We start from the raw sequence: 23271 nt of genomic DNA on the forward strand, positions 1-23271 counted from the left end.
ACCCAGCTCAGCTTGGCAGAAGCTCCATTCCTATCAGATTTGGCCCAAGAGACAGGACTCCCTCCCAGTCAGCTCCCAATCAAAGCAGTGTATATTTCAATCAGAGGCACAGGACATCAGCATTTCACATCTTCTCCAACTCTGCGTTTAAGAGGCTAAATTCCTACTGAGTGTAAGTGAGAGGTGAAGGCTTCCCTTCTTCCACCCAGTTCCCACTCACAGGATGAGGCTCTACCCCAGTGAAAACACTGGATTCCAAAATGCTTTCACCCCACAAGTTCACTCGGAGAGCAGTCATTCTCTCTGGGAGAACCAAGCAAAGAAGATTGCAAGTTACTACTCCACCCAGTGCCCAGAATATGGCTCAGATATTTTGCTCAGGTCAGGAGGTGTGACACAAGAACAGAACTGCAAATCTTTCACCAAAGGGACTAATTTTATTTAAAAGAGTGTGGGGGAAGTTCAAGCATAAGAGCATTTTCAAAAACCATGGCTCCTCTTAATTAAGAGCAACAAGCTAAATCATAGGCCAGCTGTTTTACCAGAGAGAATCAGGCAAAAAGGCATCTAATAAGATCCCGCCTGGGATCAGAACACACTTTAAAGACTGGCCCACAAATTATCCCTGTCTGAAATTATTGGAATAGACGGTGGAGAAATTTATGCCCCAGGCATAATAAAAAAATAATTGAGCAACCAGTCAGCAATCACTGGAGACTAACAACTGGGTGTAATACCAAATGAAGCACACAGCTTAACAGAGACCAGTGGAAGCGATGGTCAAAGGGAAGCATGCTAAAACTGTGTTATTGCAGGGTAGCTGTGTGCGCACTAAAGCTACACCTTCTGAGGAGTGACACCAAAGGCTTTGCACTGTAGGGGAAAAGAGACATTATTAAAATAGTCTGTCCAAATCCTTAAACAAACACACAAACAAAAACAACAAAAAGACCTGGATAGGGGGTGAGGGAAATCATTGTCCACGTTTGCTACAATGTATTCCCTAAAATGTCATTTTTAACAACAACAACAACAACAACAACAAATATGAGACATACAAAGACACAGGAACGTGTGATCTATCTACTGGGGAGAAAGGAAGCAACAGAAATGGCCTCTGAAAGGTCCCAGATTTCAGACTGAACAAAGACTTCACAGCTGTCCTTTTAAATATGTACAATGGACTAAGGGGAAGCACGTTTTAAAATAAAGGAAGGTATGATGATTCTTATCAAAAAGAGTATCAATAAAGACATACAATTATAAAAAAAGGAATCAAATGGAAACTATGGAGTTGAAAATGCAGTAACTAAAGCGAAAAATCACCAGAGGAGCTTGGTAGTAGATATGAACAGAAGAATGAGAGAATTTGAAGAGAGATCTATATAGATTATGTAATCTGGAAAAAAAGAGAGATAGAGCATAAAGATGGAATGGAAAACCTCAGAGAAATGTGGGACACCATTATGTATACCAACATATGTGTAATGGGAGTACCAGAAGGAGAGAGGAAAAGGAGCCCCAAAATTACTTGAAGCAATTATAGCTGAAAACCCCAAATTTGCTGAACGCATTAACCTACACATCCAAGTAATCAAACAGACTCCTAGTTGGATACACGGTCTAGAAAAAGATCTACATCATGATAAAAATGCTGAAAGCCAGTAACAAGGAGAAATCTGGAAAGCACCAAGAGAAAAATGACTCATTGGCCTCCCATAAGCTAATGACTGTGGGGAGGCTTCCTCCCTCCTTCCCTGAATCCCTCAGATTGGCTCTTCCAGTGCTAACAAAGCACCAACTACTTCACCTTTTACAACTCATTTCACTTGTACTCAGGGTTGGCCACATAGTCTGTGGAGCCCAGTGCAAACATGAGGGATCCCTGTTTTAAACTTGTTAAGGAATTCAAGATGGTTAACAGAGCATTACCATGAAGCTCAGGAACTTCTGGGCACTGAGCCCCGAGTGGCACAATTCGCTCGCCCATGAAGCTGGTCCTGGTTAGTTTCTCATTGAATGTCTTTCTTGCTAGATCTGAAGAACCATGAAGGTAAGGTCCACACGTGGTGTCTCTCTTGTTCACCACTAAATCCTTTTAGTCTTTCCCAGAGCCTACCTCAGTAGCCACTCAATGAGGCTGTCAGCCTAAGGAAGCTCAATTCATCTTAACCTGCTTTGTTTGGATGTAAAAACATAGCTAATGTTTCCTCTACTGTATGGTAACTATTATTTTTTTTTCCATTTATAAAAGCTTCATCTTTCACTGTTGTTTAGCATGTTGGCCTTTTCAAAAGAGTATAGACAGCTTATGCCTAATTACTATACATTTATATTGCAGTTAAGTAATTCTATATTTATAGGCCCACTGAACAGAATATGCCATTTTTTTCTGAGTTGGCCTATTAGGTATGCATGTTTTGATACTTGTGGTTCCCTTTTATATTTACTTAAAAAGTTTCCCATTGCATTAACCGTTGGCTTTTTAAAAAAATTTATTTATTTAAATTCAAGTTAGTTAACATACAGTGTAGTATTGGTTTCAGTAAAACCCCGTGATTCATCTCTTACCTCTGACACCCAGTGTTCATCCCAGCAAGTGCCCTTCTTAATGCCCATCCCCCACTTAGTCCATCCCTCCACCCACTTTCCTTCCAGCAACCCTCAGTTTGTTCTTTGCGTTTAAGAGTCTCTTATGGTTTGTCTCTTTGTTTTGATCTTACTTTGCTTTTAGGTACACATACATTTCTAGGCTTCTGAACTTTTTGACGAAACATTACTATAGCTTTGGATTCCATTTACAAAGCTCACACTTCAGATGTCTACTCTGCACTATACGTATGGTTACAATAGGTGTGAACAGGGACTAGATACAGGTTGGGTCTTTGGAAATCTACTAAACTTCTCTGGGTCTATTTTATTCCTAATAGGGATACTACGACTTGCCTTACCAATTGTATTAAAGGTAATTACAGGAGGTGTCTCACATAGGCACCTAGGAGGGTCCTCACCACTTACATAGGCCACGGATGCCAAGTTTCTGTCCCTCTGGTGTGGCAGGGCAATGCTTGGATCTGTATGAGATGTTATCTGCTTCATACTCCACCCAAGCTCTCATTGCTTAGCGAGAATTACCAGATGCTTCATGGTTCTTCAAATTTTTCTGATTTAAGCATGTTAGTAATGAATATGCCTCATTAACCACAATCCTGCAGCATCAACGGAGATTCAGTTCATACACTAATTCCACATTGCGAAGGCATGCCTTCTGAAAAGCTGGAGTTGCAAGTTCTCACAATGAAATGCAACTCTTCAATGCATGTGTAAACCTAACATATTTTAAGTAGAATATTTCATTATACTTTTTAAAAAGTATTTAATCCCATGACTCACTTAGTGATCTTCAGATCAGTGAATTTAGCAGGTTAATATCTGGCTTTATTAAACATTGATGAGCCTTATTAATGTACTTTTCCTTATTAAATACAAAATAAGCCATTACAAACTATAGTCAAAATTATCAGATCAAAGCCACTGAGCAAGTAGACTAGCTATAAAAAAAAAGTTTATTAAAAAAATAGACAACATATGTAAACATCTTTTTCAGTCACAAGGCTTCATAATACAGCATTTCAGGCTCAGGCCTTAAATTTCTGCAGTGGGAGCACCTTAAATGTTGACTAATAGTAATCAGCTTAATTTCTCTTTCAATGAGCTATTAAGTCTATATGAAAATAAATAACCAGATTCTGCTAAGTATAAAAAAGACACATACAAAAAATCGTAAATATACAACAGATCTCAGCAAAAACCAACTCTTTGCAGTAACGTGACATTAAATCCTCGTATCGCAATTATCTCTTTAACGTATCTTCACTTCTAAATTCATCGTGATGTAAAGTTGACTGCAATGAAGCTAGATGGGAGCAGGAACAGAGTAGAAGGAAAAGACAGGACACCTGCCACTGCCCTTCACCCCTTACTCACACACACACACACACACACACACACACACAAACGTGTGCACACACATAATGTTTTGGCAGAAGCAAAACTGAGAACAGAGTTTCTATGCTTTTTTTCATGTACTATTTCAGGCATGTATTTCCTTTACTTTTAGCTGGAAATTACATGCCCCCAAATGACTGACTACGAAGCAGCCAACCACAGTTTCAAAAATGATAAAGTCTTGAGGAAACCCGATTTTGATTACGTATTTCAACCACCTCCCAAAAGTGAAGCCAAATCATAGAATGGACCATAATACAACAAAATGTGGATAAACACCTGAGATTTTGCTGCAACAATTTTAAACACAAGAATGTTTTCCTTGGGGTTGAATGCACTTAGATTATTATAATCCTTTCATGCTCTGTTGACCGTCTGCTGGGGCATACCTGCCAAGTGACTATGATGTTCCCAAATGGCCAAATACCATTTTCTTTTTTTCTGCTCTAGGTGGATATTTTATCACAGCTGATTTAAACTTCTGTCATTACAGTTACCGGGTAAACCGTGACCCAGGTAAAATTTTAAATGAAATATCAAGTGATGTTTGCAATTTAGTGTTTCATTGTATGCAAAATTTTAAGTATTTATTGTCATCCCAAATAGTCACATTCTAGTGATGGAAGGGAAGCATAATGAATGTACTAAAAGAAACCCAGACAAATATACAAGCTCCTGGATAGTCTTTTCTGTTGTTTAATAACTCAACAGTCTATTTGTATCATAGATGTAGTATTTTATAAAAGTGACTCCATTTAAAATCATTTAAAATCCTGATCTGCTACCCCAAATCCATTAAAAAACCCCTATCTGAAAATAATCTGTATTTGTCATTTGTACCATTATCAGCTTATCTTTTGATGTCTATCTACCATTTATCCACAACTACTGAAACATGAGATAACTATGCAATACTTAAATTCTAACAATGCTGCTTGCTGTTTCTTCTGACTATACTGGGGGTTATCAGAATAATCACATATTTAAACAGAAAAATAAAATTAAGTGACATGACTGTTTCTGACACGTGATATACAAGTCACCACTTAATTTTTAAAGATCCTACTACAAAATGGAAAAGGTTTACACTCTGGACACCAACTATGTGGTGACTGATGGAAGAAGAAACTTTTCTACCGTAAGAGCCTACAGCTTGGCCTCGCTCAGGTGGACATCATGTGGTCCTAGCCAAATGCCAATGACTGACCTTTTAAAAATCTGTCTTGGGGTTCTAATGGATAAGAAATTTTTTAAAGTTACATTCTGTACAACGTTTGCAAGTTACATTCAGTTAAGTTTCCTCAAAGAGAGAAATATTGCATAATTTATGTGAGATCTGGGCAGATCTATACATTACAAGCCTATGTTGAGTTCAGGGGATTTCATTGGGACCCTCTGTCTAGTCCAGTCTTCAATATATCTCTTTAAATAGATACCTTTACTTACTAATATCACACTATTCCTGTTGTTTTGTTGCACGAATAACAAGAAAGAGATGAAAAAGAGAAAAGAGAGAAGGCAAACAGGAAGAAAGTGAAGGGGAAGGGACAAAAAGGGTACACTTCATTACAATTTGGGTGTTATAGACAAGGATATACATGAGGACAGAGAAAGCATTAAAATTATGCTCAAGGTAACTCTGCCCAGCATAGTTTTACATTGTTGCACATTTCTTGTTTTATGTGTGTGTGTGTGTGTGTGTGTGTGTGTGTGTGTGTTTCAGGTTACTAGGTAAGAATCCAGTGGAGAAAAAATGATACAGACCGCTAAGAGCAATCACATATATTTTTCCGCAAAGGTTGACATCCATTACTACTTTTAGTAACATGGCCACAGCTTTTGAAAACACAGCAGCATGAAACAGTTCAAAGGTAGACACATTGTTTTAATTTGTTCACCTTAAAAAAAAAAAAGGCTCAAACAAAGTAAGGCACTTAAGACAGAAATTCTTTCTCCAGTTGATATATGGATGGTCGGCTAGTTCTGCTCTTCATCCTGCACAAAGGCACCGTGCAGTCCCTGCTTTGGCCTTCGGCATCTGCGTCCAGTAGGGAAGGCACATGGGGTTTAGTTCTCTCCTGGGCAACGAGGGAACAGTTAGCAGTGGGTCCCGGACCACGCATGGCAGAGTCGGCCCCTGTGGGCTGAGACTCTGTTCGGCTCCTGGAGGAGGGAGGGCGAGGCAGAGGCATGATGCTGACGGCTCTTTGTTTTTCGGGCGGGGCCTCCTTTGGCAGGTTACCGTGAGGCCCATGTGAGAGGTGGGGGATCCCCAGAACCCGCTCAGGTGGCAGGTAAGAGGCTCTGGGGGCTGGTAGGAGAGTTGTCCCAGCTGCTTGAGAAAGCAGAGACAGTGCACAATCAGAGGGACAGTGACTTCTAAAACAAGCAACATCCAGCCCAATAACCAGGAGGGCACATGGATTCGGTAATCACTTTCAAGTGAGCAGTAACAAAAAACCCTGGACATAAACCTTTTAGAAGGACTGGGATACAATGTTTGTTTGTTTATGAAAAAGCCCTGCCAGATTGTAAAGAGTGTTTCTACCAAGGAAACTCGACCCATAAACACAGCCACATCACTGTCACAGCACTGTGGTCAATCATTGCAACTGTTTCATAAACAGGAGAGGCTTCAAGATGGAGAAGACTAGAATAGACGTTTGTTTTTTTTTGTGTGTGTGTTTTTTAAATTATGGTTAATATGATGAACTTTCACTTTCAGATTATGATCTGAAAAAATGGATGACAACTGGGAGGCAGTTAGGTCCTACATGCTGGCCCTTCTCTTTCTTGTTCTGCACAACTGACTCATTACCACTTCAGCAAATAATTATTGGCTTATAATTAAAAGAAAAAGAATGCTTTCTTATGGGATTATTGTCCTAGGATTTCTCCTTGTGCAATTACAAACTACTAATACTCTACTGCATTACAGAAGGGCAATAAATGTATCTAAAGACAATGGACAATAAGCTGAAAAAAAAAATCATGTCGGGAGTATAGTCCTTAAAAGAGCAGAGGAAAAGAAAAAGAATGAAAACCATTTCAGTTTTAATATACTTTATAACTAACCATACCATAACTTTTTACAACCTAAAGGGCATTTTTCATACACATGACCTCGCTTAGTACTCAAGACATATGTTTGTAATTATCTTTACATACAAAAGAAGCACAGCATGCTGTGCACCGTTTGACTCTTACCCTTGCTAAATTCAACCTGGTCGTCAACTGAGCAGTGAAGCCGGGGGACGCAGAAGAACACGTATCACAGGGGAGGCTGGGTGATCAGTTATGGGGTTCCAGCTCTCCCACTAATTACTGGTTCAGATCTGGGCAAATGACCTGTCCTCTATACTGTGAGGAGCTGGGGCAGTTATTCTCTACATGTTTGCTTGGTTTTAATTTGCTATTATATATATACGTTGCTGAAATCCAATCATGCTTTTCCTAGAATTCAAATGATAAAGTCAAACAAAAGAGGAGGGTAAAATTCAAAGATCTGTATTCACTGTGCAAACAAACTTGTAAGTGTAGCCACTTGGAAGATATACAATCAGATATCCAAGCGATTTGACATTCTAATCTCAACAGTGGTGTTCTGTACTTTGACCCAGCTAATGCAACCTACCTGGGGTCTGAGAAGCGTTTCCATCAGACAGGGTGCGTCTGTGATGCAATGCTTGTTCTTTCGAAGAAGGGTAATAAGGCACATTCCCACATGTCGGCTCTAAGAAAGGAGGAGGCAGGTTTTTCCACATCCTCTGATCAGTCTTGAGTCTTGGCGTGGAGGGCGGTCTGTGACTCCCTCCCCCGACGGCAGGGCAGAAATCTGGAGCGGGCATCTCAGGGTCACAGGTGATGTGGGTGCTGCCCTCAGACGCATCTTCACTGTCGGTCTGGAGCAAGCACTTCGTGGAGAGAGAGGGCATGGACAGAAGGCTCAGGGCGCTTGCTGGAGGGAAGACGGGTGGGTTGCCGGCCCCTTCGCCTGTAGACGGTGGCCTTGTAGAAGGACTTGCACTGCCTCGGGACTTGGGAGCCCGCTGGAAGATTCCCTCGCGTTTCTTCCTTTCTTCTTTGGGCAACGGTTCCTCAGCAGCCTGTGTTTTATTGAGCTCTCTGATATCCAGCCCCAGAGCCACGGACGCCAGCAGCATGGTGCAGCCATACAAGGCAGACTCTGTCTTCTTTCTCTGGGGGGATCTGCTCAGGCTATTCGTAGGGGTCACCTGAGGAGTGACAGCAGCAGGGTTCATGGAGAATCCCTCCTCCCAGCTTCCAGGTTCCACTGGATTCTCTCTCTGGCCATCTTTCCAAAGAGGTAGATCCACATAGGCTTGACTAGGTGATTTTATTTGCTTTGGTTTTCTGTGTTCTGATCCGTCCAGGGAAAGTTTTGGCTCTTCAGAAACACCTAAATAAAGATATAAATAAATATACAGGGTAAGTACAATTTACAGTAAAAATTATTTAAACGATACTATAAAATAAAGCTAAAATCTAATAAATATTCTAAGTCCAAGCCCATGGAGTCTTTTCCATTGAGCAAACAGTTCATCCAGAAGGACCCTAAGGAAAGGGAGCCGGGGACACAGAACTCAAGGTTCCCCAGCAAGCACATCACCTGCTGTTCCTTATCCTTCAGGAAATGGCTCTTTGTTGGCACGGAAAATAAAATTAGTATGGAAAAAAGTCATCAAGATACAGAAATGCACACACATATACGTGGGCACTGTAATGTATCAGACACAGCGTGCCCTTTGCCTCCTCTGAACGTGTCCGGCCCCGTCATCCATGGCTCGCCTGTGTGTACAAGAACCACTAGGCCCTAGGGGTGCCTGGGTGGCGCAGTCGGTTAAGCGTCCGACTTCAGCCAGGTCACGATCTCGCGATCCGTGAGTTTGAGCCCCGCGTCGGGCTCTGGGCTGATAGCTCAGAGCCTGGAGCCTGTTTCCGATTCTGTGTCTCCCTCTCTCTCTGCCCCTCCCCCGTTCATGCTCTGTCTCTCTCTGTCCCAAAAATAAATAAACGTTGAAAAAAAAAGAACCACTAGGCCACAGATCAGTGTGGAAACTGGAAACCTGCAAAAATGTGAACTCTGACCCACTCCAGACTCGGGAACCAGAAATTCTAAGGCTGACACCCAGGGGTCTGTGTTTTAACACGACTTTACTCAAGTTTGGGAGCCACTGGAACAGAGGAAGATTCTCCGAAGAGGTCCCACAGGGTAACAAATTGTTATCAGCTGAAGAGGAAGCGGTAATTGTTATTACTTGGGTGCTTAACAATGAATCAGCCAAGCGACACACTCCTTAATCCACATTCAGAGCAATCCACAAAGAGGCTCCAGTGACTTTTCCAATATTATGTCCTATTATTCTTGCAACATGCTCTATATAGTCCAGACAAGTCAAGAGGCTAGCTTCTCCCAGTGATCCGGTGGTGCTCCTTCTATCACTGCCTTGCCTTCAGACAGCCTTCTTCCTCCGTCTGGCTTCCTTCCACATTCTACCACTGGCCCCAAGTTCCCGCTCACCTCAGAAAGCCCTCTCTCAAAGTACCACCTGATGCTAATGCAGCCTGACACGGCCCATGCCCCCCAACGTTCAGTCTCGGCTCCCTCCCCCACCCCACATCTTTCAGTTTCTGTACTTTTAGATCACAATCTGATGTGCATGCAAGCTGGTAAGCTTCTGACCACCTGTCTTTTTAAATTTGGAGGAGTCTTCCCTGAATAGTACCTTCATCAAGTAGGCACAAAATGCATTTGGGCGAAACGAATATGTATTACATATATGCACAGTACATGTAACGGATAGCAAATGATCAACCCACAGGTTACAAAACAAGAGTGGGGGATGATACTGACAAGTGAAATTCATTGATTTAAAACTATACTGAGCGGGGCACCTGGGTGGTTCAGTTGGTTAAGCGTCCGCCTTCAGCTCAGGTCATGGTCTTGCAGTTCGTGGGTTCGAGACCCGCATCAGGCTCTGTGCTGACAGCTTGGAGCCTGGAGCCTGCTTTGGATTCTGTGTATTCCTCTCTCTCTGACCCTCCCCTGATCACGCTCTGTCTCTTTCTCTCTCTCGCACACATGCGCGTGCTCTCAAAAATGAAATAAAACATTAAAAAAAAAGTATACTGAGAATTTCCTAATGTGTGTTCATGTGTACCTTTCCTGATAAGTAAAACATACTTTCCCCTGATGTGGTCATGAACTTATACTGGTCCATCGTAATCTTCCCTTCTTATGACTGATGACAAGTATCTGTAGTCCCCAAACCAAGGTAAATATCTACCTAAGATCAAAATGTCCTTTTAGGGTTCATTTAGGCATTGGATAGATGGTGAATGCTTGGTGTGTTCCAGGCATTGGGAGTGGTGAACAAAACTGATGAATTCAGTGACATTCCAGTTTGGGAGTGAAACAGAACAGAAAAATTGTGGGCATCAAATGTAGACAAGTAAGAATTTCAGATAAGAGCTATGGATAAATAAGAATGGGTAATGAGACACCAGGATGGGGTGAGATGCTATTTCAGCACAGCTGGAAGCAAAAGCTTTCAGGAAACATCTGAGCTGAGACACAAATGCTCAGAAGGACAGGACCACACAGAGGGGTGGTGGTGGGGGGCACAGATAGGACAGACAAGTGTAAGCCTTCTGTTCAATAACCCTTCATGTGAAGGGTGCTCTGGGTGGCTCGGTCGGTTGAGCATCCGACTTCAGCTCAGGTCATGATCTTGCAGTTTGTGGGTTCGAGCCCCGTGTCGGACTCTGTGCTGACAGCTCGGAGCCTGGAGCCTGCTTCAGATTCTGTGTCTCCCTCTCTCTCTGCCCCTCCCCCACTCACGCTTTGTCTCTCTCTGTCTTTCAAAAATAAATAAACATTGAAAAAAAAATTTTTTTTAAAGTTTCAGAGGTAGGAAAATTGTTAGAGAGCCTTCAGGGACTGTTATCACTAAAGAAAAGAAAATTCATCTTTCTACCTGACAATCTAAGACAGCCCTTTGATGCTATAACCAAGTTAAAGCTGTTTCAGGAGAACACGGTGGTAAATTTCTTGAATTTATTATCCATGCTGTGCTTAATTTTATAAGCAACTTATCACTCACCGCCCATGTTCAATCTTCCTCTTTTGCACTGTCATGAGGATGTGGTTTCAGCATAAATATCTGCACAAGTATATTTGGGTATATGCAGGACAGATGTTCTGTCATTCCTGCATAAATGCTTCCTAGTCAGGTTCATGATTGTATTCTGACTCTTGCTGTAAGGGCAACAGGTTCTCCTCTTATTACACATTATGACTTATTGTCAAATACAGTTTGAGGACCAAGGAAGAACAATTAATTGTAATAAAACTGTTATTCCTATAGTATATTTTTCATTATTTGTGACTAAATAGATTAGAGAAGTCTTCCCTTTTTTTCTTAATTCTTTTATTTACCTATTTATTTATTTATTTATTTATTTATTTATTTATTTATTTATGGAATGTTTTGACCCTCTTAATAAGTCCTCCAAAGGACTGGTGGAGAAAATACAAGGATATATTTGGCTGACTCCACTCAGTCTCTGTTAAGCTACCTCTTGAAGTTCATGTGAAGGGTTATTTTTTTTTTATTTAAAAAAAAATTTTTTTTACATTTATTTATTTTTGAGAGACAGAGCACAAATGGGGGAGGGGCAGAGAGAGAAGGAGACACAGAATCTGAAGCAGGCTCCAGGCCCCGAGCTGTCAGCACAGAGCCCGATGTGGGGACTCAAACCCATGAACCGCAAGATCATGCCCTGAGACCAAGTCGGCGCTTAACCAACTGAGCCACCCAGGCGCCCCTCTCTTAAACTTTTTAATATCTGAATTTTGAACAGGCATACTAAATACTGAAAATAATCATGATTCCCTTCAGTTAAATAGAGATTGCAATGCAATTCTCTCTAAGCAGTACTTTTCCACAGATAACCTGCTTGGTAAGATTTCATCATGTCAAGAGGTGGAGATACAGGCAGGAGATCACCCCTTAATCTCAGCAGAATTTCAGCATGTCTATATTTTCATATATACTATATCCTATACGAAATTAATTTGAGTCTACAGAATTAATTAGGATACCACTTTTTTCTGGTAAACAACAAGAGTTACAAATTCCCAATAAACAATGTGGAGCCTCATTACTTTTCACCAAAAAGACTTCTAGGACAGAAAATAATTTATGAGTTTAAGTAAAGGTATACATAAGCAATGCTACTACTTGCTAACTTTCCCTATGCTACTTGAACGACCACATGGAACTATTAAAGCAGAGCTTCTAGAACATTCAGATGGGAAGTCTACCTCAAACAAATTCCATTTCCTGAAGCACATTTACCTGGCTGGTCCACAAATAACGAAGCCAACGGCATGGTTTTCTGATTCTTTAGTAAGAGAGTTGACCAAGGACTGTTGCCGTCTGAGAGAGGTCTTATTCTAAAGGAGAATGTAACAGAAACAAAATTAGGTTTTGATAGATATATGCTGACAAAATTTTTAAGTAGGAAACAGCACATTTGTAGTGTTTTGAAGGGCTAACAACGTACGAATAAAACCTTGAAATGGGTAAAGTACATCGGAAATTTTTTTTAACTGCATAACTAAATAGTAACTAATTTAGTAGGATAAACTCATCCAGGAAATTAAATTAGTATTGGGTAGCTCTGTATTTTTCCAACTGCTTTTTGAAAGTGAAGTCTGGCCAAAGTGGTGTTACAAAAGGCACTGTATCTGTCACGGTATATATACGCTGAAGTACTCCCTCCCCCCACCCCCACCACGATATCACACACATACCTTTCTTTGCACTCAGTTCTTTCTTTCATTTGAATTGAATTTGGTCCCCAGGTACAACCTTTTTTCTTGAAACTCCTTTTCACATCTTCAAACTCTTCTTGTCGACAGACAGTGTTCCTTCCCCAAGTTTTGTTGCTTTCATCCGAAGTCACTAGGCAGAGAGCATCACTCGTTTACCAATTAAAAAAAACTTAAGCCAATCAAACCAGTTGTACAGCTACCTTATGCAAAGCATGTTGGCAGTGGAGAAACATGAAAATGATAAAAATTATTTCTTTCAGCCCACTGACAGCAAACTTCCTTCTCTTAGCATAAAATTAGGGGGAAAAAAAGTGAAATGAGTTAAAGAAAAGACAGGCTGAACTTAAGGAAAGAAAGTATATATTTTTAAATTGCAATTTAATCCCATTTTCATAAGTCATTGCTGCTTTACTCTGGCCATCACGACAGCTTGGCTACAGTTGCCTTTTAAACCTCAGACTGGTTTTTAAATTAAAAAAAAATTTTTTTTAATGTTTATTCATTTTTGAGGGAGAGACAGAGCATGAGCAGGGGAGGGGCAGAGAGAGGGAGAGAGAGAGAATTTGAAACAGGCTACAGGCTCTGAGCTGTCAGCACAGAGCCTGATGTGGGGCTGGAACTCCCGAACCACGAGATCATGACCTGAGCCGAAGTTGGACGCTTAACCAACTGAACCACACAGGCACCCCAAAATCTCAGATTAACAGTTGCCCCGTCTTGCTTTTTTTCATGGCCTCACAGGGAGGTTTGTAGCCACATTTAATATCCACATTTTGCTGACACACTTCCATGTTATCCCTCTAGCCTTGAAGTGCACTTGCAACTGACTTGGAAACCACTGGGGGAAATGGTTGCTGTGACTGCACACTTGGGAAAACAATTCTGTAAGTAGATGTTTGAAAGCACAAAAGATGTTTTAAAGCATTATGACCTGTCTACAGAGTGGAATACTCTACGACCATAAAAAAAAAAATGAGGTTCAGGGGCACCTGGGTAGCTCAGTTGGTTGAGCTTTGAACTCTTGATTTTGGCTCAGGTCATGATCCCAGGTTCGTGGGGTCAAACCCCATGTTGGGCTCTGGGATGAGCTTGAAGCCTGCTTAAGATTCTCTCTCTCTCCTCTTCTGCCCCTCTCCCCTACTTGCACTCTCTCTGTGTAAAAAAATGAGGTTCAGATAAAATTAATTATAATGTCTGTATTAAATATATAGAACCTATTTTATTGTTTTATTTTTAAATTTTTTTTTACATTTATTTATTTGTGAGAGACAGAGAGAGACAGCATGAGCAGGGGAGGGGCAGAGAGAGAGGGAGAGACAGATCAGAAGCAGGGTCCAGGCTCCAAGCTGTCAGCACAGAGCCTGACGCAGGGCTCGAACTCATGAACCATGAGATTGTGACCTGAGCCGAAGTCAGACGCTTAACTGACTGAGCCACCCAGGCGCCCCAGAACCGATTTTATTAAAAAGTATTTATGCATATGTGCATATAAACAAAGACACATTATACTGAGAAGTTAATAAACATAGGTATCAAACTTTCATTTTATGCTCTCTATAAATATCTAGGTATATAAATATACAAATATATAGGTGTGTGTGTGTGTGTGTGTGTGTGTGTGTGTGTGTGTATATGTATATATATATGTGTATATATATATATATATATATATATGTGTATATATATATATGATTTTTTTAAGTAGGCTTCATGGGCAGCATGGAACCCAACATGGGGCTTGAACTCACAACCCTGAGATGAAGACCTGAGCTGAGATCAAGAATCAGACGCTTAACTGACTAAGTGCCTCTAAGATATCAAACTTTTATTGAAGTGTTTACCTTTGAGGGAGATGACTGCTTATGGAAAGAGGGAAATTTAAGTTTTTGAGAATCATTTTTTTTAAATTGGAAGCATTATGGGAGATGTTTGATTTATTTTGTGTGTTTCAATATTTTCCACATTTAAAAATTTACGTATCTATGCGTACAGAGGTGTTTGTGTGTATGTGTGTATGTGACAATGTTGAACAAGTTGTTCACTCTTCTCATGAAGGGTCTCCCAGCAAAGTCCGAGGAGTGGGGGGCACTCCGCCGGCAGGTGGAGCAGGACTGTGGTTACCAGACTGCTACACGGGACTCACTCTCACCTGTACAGTTCCCCAGCCTGTGGCCCCAGCTTTAGCAACAACCTTAAGGCTTAAGTTCCCTCATCTTCCTCCTCCTTGTCTTGATTTGCTCTTCTGTTGTCTCTTCTGTTTCGACATTAACTGAACATTTACTGTCCTAAGAGGCTGGAAAGGGTATGGTGAAGAGTCCATGCTCTTGGAGATTGAATTCAGTGGCACAGCTTCATGGCCATTGAGTTAGGTCAAGTTTCATAAGCTCCCTGTGCCTCACTGGGGGAATCACAATAGTGTCTACTTAACGAGGCTGCTTTGAGAATTCAATGGGTTTACACACAGAAACAGCTCAGAATGGTGCTGGGCACAGCAAGTGCCCAATGGAGGTTAACTGTTAATACAGTCGTGCTAGGTGCTGGGTCCCAGGGTCTCTGCCCGTACGGAGTTTATGGTATGCTATTTCTGCCTCAATAACCCCTCATAGACTAGCCAATCCTAGATTCAGCTAGCAGAACTTTCTTGGTTTTTGTTAAGCGGATTGGTAAGTAGGACATGGTGGAATGAGGGAGGGTTACTGACATTTTCCACTTGTATCAACCATCTCTTTGGAAAAATAGTGCACTAATCTTACTATCTATTATTATATTCAGTTACTGAAAAACATGCCAAGGATGTACAATGGCAGCAGATTACTGGGACACAGGAAGCTATGTGGTGGACTGTTCCACCATTTGATTCTATTTGACAACACGGAAAAGATGTGTTTTACTCTTGCTTTAAGATATACCCCGAAACTTACATTTGCAGAGGATTAGTGAATTTTCTTCCTTATTCCCAGAGAGAAGTGTGCCTGACATACGGTATCGTGTAACAATACCAGTCGTTAGAGTAAGCCAGAGGAAGTTATAGTAAGAAAATATTTTCTGCAAATATTAGATGGTGTTCTCTTTAGCAGAAAGTGATTCAATGCATGATGGTGACATACTCATGGTTTTATACAAAGTCAAATTTACATAGTATATTTTTATTTGGGTATTTACTTTGGTGGTCTTTAAGCAATTTGGGGGTAATCTCTTTTATGTTCAGTTTCACTGAAATGATTCTCATCTCCCTCAATACCTATAATTATTCTTTCCTTCAGTTTCAGAAGTTTTGGGCTTTTCTTCTTACAATGCTTTCACAACACATTTTTCTCAGGTTTACTCACATTTCCCCATCTCTGGTCCAGAGGAAACGTGCCAGATGACATCTCTAACTCACAGTGAAAGGAAGCCCATTCCTCTGAATTAGGTGGGCACATCGACATACTTGATCCACCCAAAGGGAAAATCCTCGCAATGAATAATTGCTAATGCTATAAAAGGCAGACCACAGTGAGAGGCTCGAAGGCCACAAAGAGCTTCAGAGTAAGAATAATAATAAAAATAATGATCAAAACAACTGCCAGTACACACAGAGCTCTTACCACGTGTATACACTTGACCCTTTTAAACAACTATCGTCCCCAGTCTACAGAAACAGAATCTGAAGCATGATGAGGTTAAGAAACTTGTCCAAAACCACAGTGGAGTAGAGCCAGAGTTGGGATTCAGTCCCAGGCTGTGTGGCTCCAGAATCCATGCTCTTAACTGCCATGCTCTGCTAAGCTGGAAAGACAGGACATCCACACAAGCTAGTGACCAGAGAGGACACACAAACGAAGATAAGAGAAACAGCTGGGAACATCTGGGGTCAGAAACAAGAAGACGATAATTCAGGTCAAAGAATGTGAACAGAACACTTCTGCACATGGAACTGGTCCTGTTTGGAATATCTTCACTCAAATGCTTTCATCTGTTACTTTAGAGAATGGATGCTGAGGACCTTGGTGTTTGGGGGAAAGTGGGAATGTTCCCTGAGCTGGCTGTACTGCAACCCCATAGGGTTAGAACTTATTTGAAATCCCAAAAGTATTCAGTTTAACCAGTACAAGTCTTGGGCCTTGCCAGGCTTATCCAGGTATGACTTCCCCTCTTCCACGAGGCTCGTAATCACAACCAAGGAGTGTGAAGACAGGGACTCTGATTTGCCCTGGGTGGGAATGTGAAAATGGCACTGCCACTCAGGAAGGCGGTTTGGTGGGGTCTTCTGGAACTATGCACGGGCACCATGTGAACCAGCAATCACACTCAGTGGTATTTATCTGAAGGAGTTGAAAACATGTCCATGTAAAATCCTGCACATGACTTTACAGAACCAACTAAAACTTGGAAGCAACAGAGATGGCTTTCGGCAGATGAGTAGGTAAAAATAAACTGTGATCTGACCAGATAATGGAACACCACTCTCTGAGCAGCACTAGGTGGAAATGAGCTGCTAGGCCAGGAAAAGCCAAGGGAGAAACTTGAATGCGCACTGCTAAATGAAAGAAGGCAATCTGGAAAGGCCACATACTGAAGGATTGCGACAGTAGGACATTCTGAGAAAGGCAAAGCTATGGAGACATTAAAAGGACACTGCCAGGGATTGAGGGTGGAAGGGTGAATGGGTAGAGCACAGAGGACTTTTTTTTTTTTTTTTTAAATTTTTTTTTTCAACGTTTATTTATTTTTGGGACAGAGAGAGACAGAGCATGAACGGGGGAGGGGCAGAGAGAGAGGGAGACACAGAATCGGAAACAGGCTCCAGGCTCTGAGCCATCAGCCCAGAGCCTGACGCGGGGCTGGAACTCACGGACCGCGAGATCGTGACCTGGCTGAAGTCGGACGCTTAACCGACTGTGCCACCCAGGCGCCCCCACAGAGGACTTTTAAGGCAGTGAAAATACTATGATATTATAATGGTGGATACGTGTCATTGTGCATTTGTGCACACCCAGAACGCATAACACCAAGAGTGAACTCTAACGTACACTACAGACTCTGGGTGATGATGGTGATGTGTCAGTTCAGGTTCACGGAGTAGAACAAAGGCTTCACTGTAGTCATAGTGGGGGAGGCTGTGCGTGTGTGTGTGAGGTGGGGGTTTAGGGGAAATCTCTGTACCTTCCTCGCAATTTGGCTGTGAACCTAAAATTGCTAAATGTAAGTCTAAAAAAAAAACAAAAAAACCCAATATGAAAACATGGAAGAAGGCAGAGAAACAGCTGGGCAAAAACAGGGGTCATGACTTCTTGTTCCATTGCCCTTTCAACATGGCTATGAGGTCAGCCTTGCTATCCTTTTATGTTCCTTTAATTAAGCCCTTACTCTGGGCAAAAGCAAGGTACAAATTATGGCTTTATGAAAAATGCTTTCTCAGAAAGATGGGTTAGTTATGACAAAATGATGGCAACTTAAACTCTAAGATTATGCATTTATTCAGATTATTATACATTTATTTAGATCATTTCTCTTTAACTGTGAAGAGGCTAGTATCCTGGGTTCCTGGGAGCTTTAACAGAAAAATCTTTGTTGGTGCCAGGGTTTTCATTACAAAAAAACCAACCAATCAACCAACCAAACAAACAAAAAACAACAAAACAAAACAAAACAAAAACCCTAAAACAAAAAGAAATAAATTGATTGCAGACCTGATTAGGGAAAATATTCTTTCAGAATGCTTCTTCTCCAAAGAAATATAGTAAGTAGCAAAGAATTAAGTTTGTTGGAGACAGCAGAAGATGCAAGTCAATTATTAAATAGGGTAACATAGGCTGATTACCAGATTCCTCACATGTATACATATAAAACACATTCTTGTTTTGCTTAGTTTACTATTTGGACTCACTTTTGAAAAGAGTCAGTAGTTTTATTTAATTCCGCTAAACTTTGATTTAGGGTCTAACTGAAAGCCCTATTTGTACAAAGATGCCAGGCAAATTAGCTATATGTCTTCCCCCCACGCCCCCAGGCTGAACCTTCTTTCTAAAACCAAAACACTACATGATATTTTGAAGCACTTGTTGGCTAACACAGACCAAATGAAAGTTGTATCTCAAACAGCAAAAATTTTTTTCTTCACAAAACAAGGAAAGAAATGGAAGTAATCTTGAATTCCTGAATTTATTTTTCAAAATATCCATAAATATGCTACTGATATAATTAGGTTATGCAAATTTTACATACAGACATGTTTAGCAAAATATCTCAAGGTATGGTATTCTACTCGGTGGCATGGGCAGATCACCAATTGCATAGAATCTAAAAACCTTTATTGTGAAAAGAAGAAGATAATTCTGCACAGCAAAGGAAACCATCAACAAAATGAAAAGGCAATCTATGGAATAGAAGAAAATATTTGCAAATCACATATCTGATAAAGGCTATTAATATCCAAAATGTATAAATAACTCATTTCCCTCGATAACAAGAAACCAAATAATCCAATTGAAAAATGGGCGGATCTGAATACACATTTTCCCAAAGAAGGCACACAGACAACAGACAAATGAGAAACTCTTCAACATCACTCATCATCAGGAAAATGCAAATCAAAACCACAGTGAGATGTCACCTCACACACCTTTCTATAAGACAAGAAATAATAAGTGTTGAGAAGGGTGTAGAGTAAATGAACCCTGTGCACTGTCAGGTGGGCATGTCAATTCGTGCAGCCACTGTGGAAACCAGTATGGAAGTGCCTCAAAAAATTAAAAATAGAAACACCAGAGTGTGACCAAGATGGCGACACAGGGTATACCTGACTTTGTTCCCCCTCAGAGGAAGATCAAACAGCTATAGGATGTGAGAATAAGACACCACCGAAAGAATCGTAGAATACAGGGGTGAGGCTGAAGCACCTCAGAAACTAAGACAGACTGCATCATAAGGGTAAGGGAAGCAGCTACACATTGAGCAGACTGCCCCTGCCCCCCAGGCCAGCGAGGCACCTCAAAGAGAGGTCTCCTCTGACCTTCCAGTTCTTCTGGTGGACAAGAACCCAGAGGGGATAACAGCACCCTCCCCTCATTGTGGGTCACTTTTGCAGGTCACTTAATCTTATCTTGCACCAGGGGGATTAGTGGGGAATCTGTAGGGCTCAGCCACTAGGAATCTGTGGAGATGGGGTGGGGGAGGGGCTTGCAACAACCAGCATATGATCTTGGCAGACTGAGTTCATACTAGCAGGGCCCAAATAGTTGTCCCAACTGCCGGCTTCATTTATCTGCAGGACCGAGTTCTGTGGTGTGCACATGTGCCTGATTCACATTCTCGTTTCGTCAGCCCTAGGGCCCAGTTTGCCCCTTCCCAGGGAGGGAGCTGAATCATAGCTGCATTCACTGTAAAGAGGATCTTCCAAACCCCTCTGACCAGAAGGACTGGAGACAACTCCTGGAAGCTGTGTGGCTGGCAGACCTTGAGCCAAGAGGCAGGTAGATGGAACTGATACTTTGCAGAACAAAGCCAATGGCCTTGTTCAGTCAGGCAACTTGGGGTGTCTGTCCACTTGAGTTAAGACAAAAAAGAGCTTTACCACCCTTAGAGCTACTTCTGTTGTACTCAGGCAGTGAATCTAATTCATTTGCCTGCGCATCACTGAATACATCCTTCAGCCAGTCCAACCAGACCATGGGAAGCTTCATAGCCCATTCAACAGGCCTATGTATAGTGACCATATGTTAGGCCAGAAAACAAGTCTTAGCAAAACAAGAAAATCCTACCAAGTTTATTCTCTGACCACAGGGGAAAACAGAATCAGTAACAAAAGAAAAACTAGAAAATTCATCAACACCTGAAAATTAAACAACACTCTTGTGAACAACCAACAGATCAAAGAATAAATTAAAGAGGGGAAAAAAATTTCTTGAGGCAAACAAAGATGAAATACAACACACCTGAACTTATGAGATACAGCTAAAGCAGTTCTAAGAGGGAAATTCATAGCAATAAATGCATACATTAAGAAGAAAGATCATAAATGGGGTGCCTGGGTGGCTCAGTCAGTTAAGCATCTGACTTTGTTAAGCTCAGGTCATGATCTCACGATTTGTGGGTTCGAGTCCCATGTTGGGCTCTGTGCTGACAGTTCAGAGCCTGGAGCCTGCTTCATCTGTGTCTTCCTCTCTCTGTCCCCTACCCACTCACACTCTGTCTCACTCAAAAATAAATAAACATTAGAAAAATTATGTATATATATATATATGTGTGTATATATATATATGTATATATGTGTGTGTGTATGTATGTGTGTATATATATATATATATATATATATATATATATATATATATATAAAAGAAGATCCTAAATAAACAACCTAACTCTACACCCTAAGGAACTAGAAAAACAAAACAAAACAAACAAAAGAAACAGTGAGCCAAAAGTTAACAGAAGAAAGGAAATAATGTAGATTAGAGCAGAAATAAATGAAATAGAGAACAACAACAACAAAAACACAATGGAAAAGATGAACCACACTAAGAGTTGGTTCTTTGAAAAGATAAACAAAATGAACACAACCTTAGCTAAACTAACCAAGAGAAAAAGAGAAAGAACACAAACCAACAAAGTTATAAGTGAAAAAGGAGACATTAAAACTGATACCACAGAAATTCTAAGGATCATAAGAGGTACCAGGAACAACTATGTGTCAACAAAGTGGACAACCTAGAAGAAATGGAAAAATTCTTTAAAAAATTTTTTTTAGTATTTATTTTTTTGTGAGAAAGAGAGCATGAGCAGGGGAGGGGCAGAGAGTGAGGGAGACACAGAATCCAAAGCAGGTTCCAGGCTCTGAGCTGTCAGCACAGAGCCCGACGCGGGGCTCGAACTCACAGACTGCAAGATCATGACCTGAGCTGAAGTCGAACACTTAACCGACTGAGCCACCCAGGCGCCCAAGAGATGGAAAAATTCTTAAACTTATAACTTGCCAAGACTGAATCAGGAAGAAATAAAAAATCTGAATAGACCAATTATTAGTAAAGAGATTGAATTAATCATCAAAAATATCCCAAAGAAGAAAAGTCCAGGACCAGATGGCTTCACTTGTTAATTTTACCAAACCATTAAGGAAAATTAACACTTGTCTTTCTCAAATTCTTCCAAAAAATCAAAGAGAATGGATCACTTCCAAACTCATTTTATTAGGCAATCTTTACTCTGATACCAAAACCAGAAAAGGACATTACTAGAAAAGAAAATTATGTGCCAATATCCCTGATCAATATAGACACATAAGTTCTTAATAAAATACCAGCAAACAAAATTCAGCAGCACATTAAAAGGGTCATTCACCATGATCAAGTGGGATTTATCCCTGGGATGCAAGGATAGTTCAACATACGCAAATCAATCAATGTGATACATCACATTAATAGAATGAAAGAAGAGAACCATATAGTCATCTCAACAGACACTGAAAAAGCATTTGACAAAATTCAATATCCATTCATGCCAAAAAGTCTTAACAAATTAGGAACAGAAGGAATGTACCTCAACACAACAAAGACCATGTATGATGAGCCCACCCTTAACATTATACTACATGATGAAAGGTTTAAAGCTTTTCCTCTAAGATCAGGAACAAGGTGCCCACTATCACCACTCCTATTCAACATAGTGGTGGAGTCCTAGCTAGAGTAATAGGCAAGAAAAAGAAATAAAAGGTATAAAAATTGGAAAGGAAGAAGTAAAATTCTATTTGCAGATGAGATGAAATTATATACAGAAAATCCTACAGATTGAAAGAAAAAACCTGTTAGACCTGATTAATGGATTCAGTAAAGTTTCAAGATACAAAATTAACATACAAAAACCAGTAGAGTTTCTATACACTAACAACACGTTTTCTGAAAAGGAAATATAGAAATCCCATTTACAATGGCATCAAAAACTATAAAATACTTACGAATAAAACTAACAAAGGAGGTGAAAGATCTCTATTCTGAAAACTATAAGATATTGATGAAAGAAATCAGAGAAGACACAAATGAATGGAAATATCCTGTGTTCATGGATTTTAAGAACTAATATTGTTAAAATAGCAATACTACCAAAAGCCACCTATGGATTCAATGCCATCCTATCAAGATTCCGATGGCCTTTTTTACAGAAGTAGAAAAATCCCTCCTAAAATGTATATGGAAACACAAAAGACCCTAAATAGCCAAAGAAATCCTGAGAAAGCAGGAGGTACCACACTCCCTGATTTCACGCTATGCTATTAAGTTATAGTCCTGAAAACAATACGGTACTGGCATAAAAACAGACAAATAGACCAACAGGATAGAGCCCAGAAATAAACCAAACTACATATGGTCAACTAATACTTGAGAAGGGAGCCAAGAATACTCAATGGAGAAAAGACTCTTCAATAGATG

At 40.6% G+C, this 23271-nt stretch overlaps 1 protein-coding gene across 3 annotated transcripts in view; it reads right to left on the minus strand.

Moving 5' to 3' along the window:
- Positions 1–3552: 3552 nt before the first annotated feature.
- Positions 3553–23271, minus strand: part of MAP3K21 (mitogen-activated protein kinase kinase kinase 21) — a 65270-nt gene continuing 45551 nt past the window's right edge. The window contains exons 7-11 of one of the 3 annotated variants that reach the window (XR_015241574.1): positions 12848–12998; positions 12390–12487; positions 7643–8428; positions 4132–6343; positions 3553–4054 (exon numbers count right to left, since the gene is read on the minus strand). Coding sequence is in view for 2 of the 3 variants with exons in the window: in XM_086679665.1 (XP_086535791.1) it covers positions 5943–6343; positions 7643–8428; positions 12390–12487; positions 12848–12998 (1436 nt within the window). In the remaining variant the exon portion in view is untranslated. Of the gene's footprint in view, positions 6344–7642; positions 8429–12389; positions 12488–12847; positions 12999–23271 lie in introns of all 3 variants that reach the window. The other 2 variants (XM_086679666.1, XM_086679665.1) reach the window with 2 other exon arrangements.

This window comes from Puma concolor, chromosome D2, assembly GCF_028749965.1.
Source record: "Puma concolor isolate L17-30 chromosome D2, mPumCon1.1.hap2, whole genome shotgun sequence".
In the NCBI taxonomy this organism is placed as follows: domain Eukaryota; kingdom Metazoa; phylum Chordata; class Mammalia; order Carnivora; family Felidae; genus Puma; species Puma concolor.